The sequence below is a fragment of the Enhydra lutris genome, unplaced genomic scaffold, assembly GCF_002288905.1.
Source record: "Enhydra lutris kenyoni isolate GAN:26980312 unplaced genomic scaffold, ASM228890v2 scaffoldscaffold28, whole genome shotgun sequence".
Taxonomy (NCBI): Eukaryota; Metazoa; Chordata; class Mammalia; order Carnivora; family Mustelidae; genus Enhydra; species Enhydra lutris.
The window spans coordinates 19,731,857-19,741,742 of NW_019154112.1; the positions used below are offsets into that span (position 1 = coordinate 19,731,857).

General features: G+C 38.0%; 1 protein-coding gene across 2 annotated transcripts in view; it reads right to left on the bottom strand.

Annotated features, from left to right (window-relative positions):
* Window positions 1-340: 340 nt before the first annotated feature.
* The window catches only part of LOC111152363 (DNA primase subunit 2), a 330,198-nt gene continuing 320,652 nt past the window's right edge, over window positions 341-9,886 (bottom strand). For both annotated transcript variants that reach the window (XM_022510876.1, XM_022510877.1), the window contains exon 14: window positions 341-951. In XM_022510876.1, the coding sequence (XP_022366584.1) occupies window positions 727-951 (225 nt within the window). In that variant the 3' untranslated portion in view covers window positions 341-726. The remainder of the gene's footprint in view (window positions 952-9,886) is intronic.

Sequence of the window (9,886 nt, forward strand, 5' to 3'; positions counted from 1 at the left end):
TCCTTCACTTACAGTCTAGCTGGTCTTTAAGTCACTGTGTTTTTGGCTGGGCGAATCTGCACCTGAGTCCTTAAGTGCTTTCCCCCCCACTACAGTTTGTAGCACTGAGAGTAGGGTTCCCATCATTACTGTGTCTCCAACTCTTCTACCGCATCTGTGTGGCCCCTCTACCTTTTGTGGTGCAGAAGATGTAATCAGCCTTTAGTTTTTCAGGAAGAACTTCTGTATGTGTAGGTGGAGATTGGGTATGCCCTGGGTAGGAGGAGAAGTCAGGGTCTTCCTCTACCACCCTCTTGGACACCTTCTCTCATGATCTGACTCCTGCAATTACATACAGATACACTATACACATTTTGATATTTATTAACAAAAATGCTCCAGAAAAGGACTGAGTAAAAATTATAGCAATAAGGTTTAAAATAAGAGTTGTTTTTAGTTCTATTGTCTCTAGGGGAGTGTAACCAGTTTAGAAAGCTGTTTTATCTCCTAAAACAGGACTTAGATCACACCACTCAATCGTCTGATTTCAAAAGAAATTTTTCCTTTTCTTTTTTGTCAAAGGAAAATATAGTGGAAGTCTTAGTTTTTACCCACAAGCCTCCTTTCCAGGGGATGAACTGGGGAACGGGAGAAGAAGTAGAATAAGAGGTTAAAAAAGAAACAAGCAAAATCTTGAAAGTAAGAAAGTAAAGTTAGTGAAGAAAAGGGTTCCTAACTGCCTAAGAATCATTCACTGAAGTAATCCTCTAGTCCTTCCATATCCATTTCCAGAGAGGAATTTAGACAGGCCAGAGCAGATGACGCATCCTTGGCTTTCTGGACACCTGGTTTGGGTTGAGGAGTTTCTGGTTGGATGGATTCCTTCCTGATGTCTTTATTACCACTTAGAATCCGTTGGCTCTCAAAAAAGAATTGATTAGGATGGCTCAAAGAAAAGCCACAATCATCCACCTGTGTAAGAAAGCAAATGTATATCATATAAATACATAGCAAAGGTATAAATAAAGGGGTTTCATAACCATTCTAGACGTTGTTCAAAAACCTAGTAGTTGCCCAAAACCTAGTAGTTCTCGGTCGTAACTCTCAATTCACTGATTACATGATTTCATTCAGAAGGTGTGTCAACTACTACCTAAACATGAATGGCTCCAGCATTTGTATTTCCAGGCCGAACCTGTGCACTTAGTTTCAGTTCCCCATCTAGCTCTACTTCATCTCTACCTTCTACTCAGCATCTTAGAGGGCTAAGCAAAATGCCTGCCTGCCTATCTGTCAAGAAATACTTGTGAGGGGTGGGGGGATGAGGGTGTAGTCTTTAAACATAGGGAGTAGATATAAACACACACTGTCTGCATATTGGTCCCTGATAGCACTCCTATTTTAGAGTATTTGTATAAGTCTGGTATAAGCAATCCCATTTAGTATCATATAAACAATGCACAAGCAACCTAATGTATTTTCTTCATTCTAATCTTTGGCTTTTTATAGAAAATCTTTTTCTTTTGTAATTTTCAATGGGGCTTAATGTAAACATGACCAGGTTTACAGCTTTAAGATATTTCTTTACTCAAATACTATCACTAAACTTTAAATTAAATTAAATTTGGAGTATCATTTCAAATGATCCATTATCCTGTACCTTTAATATACAATGAAACTTTGTAAGAGTATTTTTTTTTAAGATTTTATTTATTTATTTGACAGAGAGAGAGGGAGAAGCAGGCTTACTGAGCAGGGAGCCTGATGTGGGGCTCAATCCCAGGACCCTGGGATCATGACCTGAGCTGAAGGCAGATGCTTAATGACTGAGCCACCCAGGCACCCCTGTAAGGATGTTAATACTTCTTGTATTTAAAGATTTAACGAGTACCACTTTTCCCCTAACTTTGATTCCAAAATTTATTAATGGTGAAGAAAAATATGTTCCTTAATACTAGCAAGCACTTGGGACGCCTGGGTGGTTCAGTTGGTTAAGCAGCTGCCTTCGGCTCAGGTCATGATCCCAGCGTCCTGGGATCAAGTCCCACATCGGGCTCCTTGTTCTGTGGGGAGCCTGCTTCTCCCTCTGCCTCTGCCTGCCACTCTGTCTGCCTGTGCTCTCTCTCTCTCTCTTTCTGACAAATAAAAAAAAAAAAAATACTAGCAAGCACTTACTGAATGCCTACTATGTGCCAGACATTATTCTAAGTGGCATAAAACACATGCCATACTCATTCACACACAGGTTTATCTATACAGAAAACTTCTATAAGAACCCTGTGAAGGGAGATTGTCAATATTCTTCCAGTTTAGAGAGAGGTTAAGTTAACTTGCCCCAGATCACATACTGGCACGGCTGGAGATGGGATATGAAAGAGCAGACCATGCTCATAACCAGTAGGCTCTGCTGTCATGTCCTTGTGCCAAGGTCAGTAATTTTATAATGCATTAAGTTCTTAAAATGTGTGTGCCTTTTACTAATTCTTGGGGTATGATAGAAGAGCCAAAATAGCTCCTGAAGTGTGAACCTCCTAGTCCCTTTGTTCACATTCAACCAATGTGAAGTTGTGAAGATCAACTAAGTTGATCACATGTAAAATCTCTGTGCTCCCTGCCTTTTGCAGTTGACGCTGACAACAAAAAATACCATTTTACTTGAGTTATTTGTTGTGTTTTTGTTAGGCCATATTTTACTTTTTTACAAACTGAGAAGCCATTACACTTTCTTTGTTCATCTTCTATTTATTGACCTTTTTATGTCTCACTCTTTGTACTGAAGAGACTTGCATACAGTAGGTATCTAAATATTTGGTGAGTTGATGCCAGAACTAACCAGTTTTTACCAGTCGTACATGCCACATATGAATTGAAGACTTACTGTGTAGAAGGCCACATTAGGAGATAGCGGTTTTTCAGCACACACAAATGCATTTGACTAACTCTAAAGAAATTTCCAGCCTAATAAGTCATATACTTAAAAATCTCTATCAAGAATAAAAGTGATAAGGGTTACAGATATAGCCTTATTATCTCCACATTAGAGAGAAATTCTGGCTGGGTTGATGAAGAAAAGCTTTGTGAGGAAGGTCTGTATGAGTTGAATTTGAGAAGATGGAGAGAGTGAAAAGCTGAGATAATGAGGTCAAGGTTAATATAAGCAGCAGAACCACATGAGCAAGGTAGAAGGAATGTTCCTGTAAAGCAAGTAGATCAGATGGCCTGGTGTAAAAGGCATATAAAAGGGAATAATAGGAAATGAGGTTGGAAAGATAGGCTGAGGCCAGGCCTCAGAGAGCCCTGAAAACCAGGGTAAGTAGTCTAGACCTAATTTTATAGACATCAGGGAGTCACTAAAATCCTTAAGAGGGGAGGTGATGTGATTAAAGCAATGTATAATCTTATGGTAGATTAAAATGGATTAGCAGGGGGTTAAAAGAGTTGCTGTTATGGTTCAGAATTAACCCTCTTAACAGGTGAACCAATACACAAAGTGTTTTCTGGTAATACTTACTTGAATACCCCAGGATTCTCTGATTCTCTTTAGTTAGTTGTTGATACATGGTGGGCCAATAATTTTATAGTAACTTCAGTGTATAGCAGATTGATAACATACAAACTAATACATTTTAAAAGTTATTACTCAGATCACTAAGAACAAATTTTTGTCTATTACTTTGCTGTCTAATTTTAAAATGTTTCCTGAATGTTTTATGATAAATCTATAATTTTTATTAACAATAGAGTCATTTGTGAACTTATTATATTCGATTTTTCACCCAATTCATTAAAAAGTGGGAGATCCAATATAAAGTTTGCATTTTACAAAATGTTTCATTTAAAGTTTATCGTAGAACACATTTCAGTCAGAAGGCTTTATGTTTTATAAATAGAGAACATTAGAGATTGGAAAGACCTTGAAGATCCTTTAAGTTGAACCTCCCACATGTACAAACTAGGAAAACGAAGCCTAAGGAGATTACATGATTTATGCAAAATCATAGAACTAGTAACTGGTTTTGTCTGAATTAAGGCCGTCTGATCACTTAGTTGCTCTGAAATCTGTTTTAAGAGGTTTTATGCAAAGTCAAATAAGCTTACAAACCATATAATATTTCTAAAGCTAAACTTGGCTATAAAGATTATAAAAAACACAGGGCGCCTGGGTGACTCAGTGGGTTAAAGCCTCTGCCTTCGGCTCGGGTCATGATTCCAGAGTTCCGGAATTGAGCCCCACATCGGGCTCTCTGCTCAGCAGAGAGCCTGCTTCCCTTCCTCTCTCTCTGCCTGCCTCTCTGCCTACTTGTGATCTCTGTCAAGTAAATAAATAAAAATCTTAAAAAAAAAAAGATTATAAAAAACATAGTAGCATTTTTTCATATAAAAAGAATCTAACAGTTTGTGCTATAATTACACATTAGGGATTTTCTACACCTTATATCAACTTGTTAAAAGTCTCAATACATCTATCATCACAAAAGAGGACTCTCTAGATTGAAATGAATTCTTAGACTTCACGTGGACAAAATGAAGTATGATCATCTTTCTAAGCCTCAGTTTCCTCAGCAATGAAATGGAGGTTATAGTAATAACAGCTGCTACGTCATAAGATTACCTGTGTAAAAAGAAAGTTGTTAGTTCTATGAAATCTAAGTTAACCCCTTTGCAAAGACTCAAGTCACTTAAAAAGAAAAAAAGAAAGGGAAGAAAGCATATTGTTTTCTATGTATCATTAGCTTCCTCTTCCATTTTAAAGAAGGATGAACTGGAAATTGGTGATGGTGTATTATGGGTATGGGTTATTAAACAAAAAAATTGAATTCTAACTCCAAAACTACTCAAGTAAGAGACCCTGCCTGTACATCAAAAGATGAACAAATAAGAGACACCTGGGTGGTTCAGTCAACTAAGCGTCTGCCTTTGACTTAGGTCATGATCCCAGGGGTCCTGGGATTGAGCCCTATGTCAGGCTCCTTGCTCAGGGAGGAGCCTGCTTCTCCTTCTCCCCCCCTCCTTTGCTTGTGCTCTCTCTCCCTCTCAAATAAATAAGATCCCTAAAAAAAGATGAATAAAAGGCCTTTAAATATTTTATCTTTAAAATATATTGCTTAAAATACACTGTTTAGGGGCGCCTGGGTGGCTTAGTGGTTTAAGCCTCTGCCTTCGGCTCAGGTCATGATGTCAGGGTCATGGGATTGAGCCCCACATCAGGCTCTCTGCTCAGCAGGGAACCTGCTTCCCCCACCTCCTCTGTCTGCCTCTCTGCCTGCTTGTGATCTCTGTCAAACAAATAAATAAAATCTTTAAAAAAAAATACACTGTTTAAAAAATGTACATATTTTTTATTCCATTTTAAATTAATGCTCTTATACTACTACCCTATGACCCAGCAATCACACTACTGGGTATTTACCCTAAAGATACAAACGTAGTGATCTGAAGGGGCACGTGCACCCAAATGTTTATAGCAGCAATGTCCACAATAGCCAAACTATGGAAAGAACCTAGATGTCCATCAACAGACGAATGGATAAAGAAGATGTGGTATACATACACAATGGAATACTATGCAGCCATCAAAAGAAATGAAATCTTGCCATTTGCGACGACGTGGATGGAACTAGAGAGTATTATGCTTAGCAAAATAAGTCAGTCGGAGAAAGACAACTATCATATGATCTCCCTGATAGGAGGAAGTGGAGATGCAACGTAGGGGGTTAGGGGACTAGGAAAAGAATAAATGAAACAAGATGGGATCAGGAGGGAGACAAACCATAAGAGACTCTTAATCTCACAAAACAAACTGAGGGTGGCCAGGAGGAGGGAGAGGGTGGTGGGGTTATGGACATTGGGGAGGGTATGTGCTATGGTGAGTGCTGTGAAGTGTGTAAACCTGGCGATTCACAGACCTGTACCCCTGGGGCTAATAATACATTATATGTTAATTTAAAATTAATGCTCTTATTAACCAACTAGAACAGTGACAAGGGCCTTGAAATGAGGGCATGTACCATGTTTCTATGTGATGTTTGGCTTTTCGGCTGTCTCTCTTGGATCTGCAATTGCACTTTCTTAACTCATTGCTAATAAGCTCATTTTACTGAACTCATGGTCTAATTACGTTGCTTGATAGAATGATGAAATTATGAAGAGTTTCCTTCTATACACTGGATTGTATTTTCTAAGAGAGGTTCTTTGTTTTTGAATGTTTTCTTTTACTCTTATTTCTGGATGAAGGAAGTTGCTATTCAGTTTCCTTTCCTCTTGTTAAAAAAAAATAACTTTGATTATGCTCCTCTCCACACTGCCCCCACAAACCCTAACAGAATGAAAATAGATTTTACTTCAAAATCAATTTAGAAGAATAGGAAAACAAGTTATACCCATAGAAATCCCCCACTTTCACATAGGTCTGTTTAAACATCAGCATCTATTTTCTTTATTCCTTATTTTAAAAAAAGATGGGAACATTCTAGATATGGAAACACTGAGAATTTTCCATTTCCATTTTTCTTAATCGGTTGCCATTGGTGATGTTTTCCTTGTGGTTGATGATTTTTTCATTGTGTTTTGTACATTGTGCTCACTACTAAGAGAAGGAAATTCTGTGATGCATTTTCATTCTGCCGTATTAGCTTAGAAGTCCCAAAGTCCTGTAAAGGATATGAAATAAGACCAGTGTAGTTGGGAGTCCAGGGGAAGGAAACGGGGTGGAGAAGCCTTTAAAGGCTACATTGTAAATTTTGAATTTCACCTTTAGAGCAACTGGGAAGCCCTTTTAAGGTTTGTTTTGTTTTGTTTTGCTTTTAAAGCCGTTTACTGAAATAATCATATTCTTCTGTTTTAAAAATCATTCTAACAGCTATGTGGAGGGTAAAGAACTGGAATGGTGCACATGTTGTAGATGCTGGGAAATGAGTTAGGAAGCAACTGCAGTGATCCAACTGAGACATGATCATGGCTGCTAGCCCAGCAGTCTGACTGATATCCATAATAATGACCTTGAGTTATTATAAAAAAGCTGAATTGTATTATTATAAAAAAGCTGAATTGTATTTGTGATATCCTGTTTAAGATTGCAGGAAAATGTGATACAATTTAGCAAGGTTTCTGTAAAGATTTATATGGTGGGGGAAAACTTATGCTCAGCTATTTGGAAAATAAGTATCAAGAATGACCCAGTGCCTTAAAAGGCCTATTTCTAAAAAAAGACTTTCAATTAAAATTCACAGATGAATCTACACAAGGCTTAGTATTTTCATTTACACAGGGAGTACACCAAAAGAAAAAAAAATTAAAAACTGCTCTCTCAAAACACTGAGGAAAACGGGATTTCAAGCAGGTCAGATTTTGACACCTACTAACTGAATCTCAAATATTTCCTTGGAATCAACACATTTTGCACACAATGACCTTCACACAAACATAGGTCTCATATTTCTGCCACAGCAAATGTAGATTTTGAAGGAATGGAAGCAATATGGTTTTACCTATGGGGTGTTTGGGTTTAACAAGAGGTTTTGCAATGACAGCCTATAATGAGGCAGCTGGTATTACCAAAAAAGCCATACGGAACTATCATAGTGCTGTTGTAAATGGTAGCAATTAACTGGTTCATTTTCAAAACTTTCATCAAAATGAGTTTGATCTCAGAGTCCTCAGGAAAAGAAACAGCTTTAACAAATTTTTTTAAGGGGGGACAGACAGGATGGCAGAAAACAGACAATAAAAATGGATTCTACTTTGAAATTAAATGAGAAAAAATAATAGATATTCACCACTTAAAACCTATAATGAGATATCTAGTGAATTCAAACAGCCTTTTTATTCCATCAATTTTTATGTGGCCAAGGTTATATGTAGTTATATGTCTACATATTTAGACATACATCTTTTTAATATCTTTGTTAATCTAAGGCAAGTTTTAAAATTGGCCATAGTAGTAATACTCCTATAGGAATGAGAGATACTACAAAAGCTGATCTGAGAACTAAAAAAAATTCTTTTTTGGGGATTATATTACAAACTCAACATTTCAATCTATTTTTCACATCTTTTTTTAAAAAAAGGAAGGAGACTGAATAATAGACCTCAATTTGTAGAAGTTCAGAGGCCTCTTAATTAAAAGGGTCCACACATAATTAAGAACACATATGAAATTAAACCTCTCAAGCTGAGCAGGCAAATTAAGGAATATGGTCTTTAAGGAAAAGAGTCATGCAAAACCGGTGCTGAAAATACCAAACAAAGGGTGCTCACCTGGTGAGATTCCTATACATACAGAATTGCTAGGCTTTGGATTTGTTTTTAAATGTAAACCGTGATGGTTGGATCATCAATCTAGACAGGTAAATGTCAGGCTCACAAGGTTTAAATGGTTACCTGATAGTCTGGTTCAAAGCCAAGTCCATCCCTTATGAGCAGCAGGACCTTACACAGATTGCTCAGCTTATCCAAACTTTATTTGTAAATGGGAATAAAAATAGCATCTAGCTGTAGTACTGCAGTGTGGATCAAAAGAGCTAATGTGGCCAAAGTATTTAGTGCTGGGCCGGGCATGTGTTAAAGGTTCTACAGACATTGGCTGACAGTACTATATTCATGATTGGTAATATTATAGGGTATATTTTTCCTATGAAATATTTCATGAAGCAAGAAATTCCACTATTATATAACCACAACAGAAAAACTATTTCATGAAAACCAGAAAAAACACAAATGAATAGCATGGTAGCTGATGATGAATTCAATAAACACAACCCTCTTTTTGGAGAGGGTCATGGATGGATCTCTTTGAAACCGAATAACAGACTTCACAAAAATGCATATATACACTCACAGAAAAAAATGTCTCAAGAACTGCATGGACTTTTAGGTCTATTCTTCGGTATCTGTCCTGGGTTAGGAAGCCAGGGTCAGGACCAGTGGTTGCCAACAAGGGGTTCTGTGTGTTCAGCTGACTTGTACAGGGTCTTCATACTCGTCGACGTGAAGGCCCCTAACGGAACCTGAACTCGTCAGCACACAACAGTTCCTCCCATACTCTCCTATTAATCACAGCCACCTATACTTTTTGGGTTATCTGCCTAACCTCTCTGTAGGCTTCTGAGTTTGTGACCCTTGCTTTACACCTTTCAGAACCTGCTAGTAGGACTTATATAGGCATACCGTGTCCTACTGTGTTTCCCAGGTATTGGTTTTGTTTTTTGTTTTTTGTTTTTTTTTGTTTTTTTTTAAACAAATTGAAGGTCCATGGCAGCCCTGCAGCTGAGCCAGCTATAGGCACCATTTTTCCAACAGCACTAGCTCACTTCATGTCTGTGTCATATTTTGGTAATTCTCCCAATATTTCAAACTTAATGATTATTTTTGTTATGGGGACTTTGATGTTACTACTGTAGTTGTGCTGGGGCACCAGAAACCATGCCCATACAAGATGCCAACTTAAGTGATAAATGTTGTATGTGGTCTGACTCCTCTACTCACTGGCCATTCCCTCTCTCTCCCCATTTCCTCTAGTCTCCCTATTCCCTGAGACACAGTACTACTCAAATTAGGCCTATTAATAACCCCAGAACGGCCTCCCAATGTCAAGTGAAAGGAAGAGCTGCTCATCTGCCATTTTAAATCAAAGCTAGAAATGATTAAGCATAGTGAGGAAGGTGTCCTGAAAACAGGCCAAAAGCTAGGCCCTCTTGTGCCAAACAGCCAAGTTGTGGATGCAAAGGAAAATTTCTTGAAGGAAATGAAAACTGCTGTTCCAGAAAACACACAAATGAATGATAAGAAAGCAAAACAGCCTTATTGCTGATATGTGAAGTCTTCCTGGTCAGAACAAAAGATCACACCAGGGACGCCTGGGTGGCTCAGTTGGTTAAGCAGCTGCCTTCGGCTCAGGTCATGATCCCAG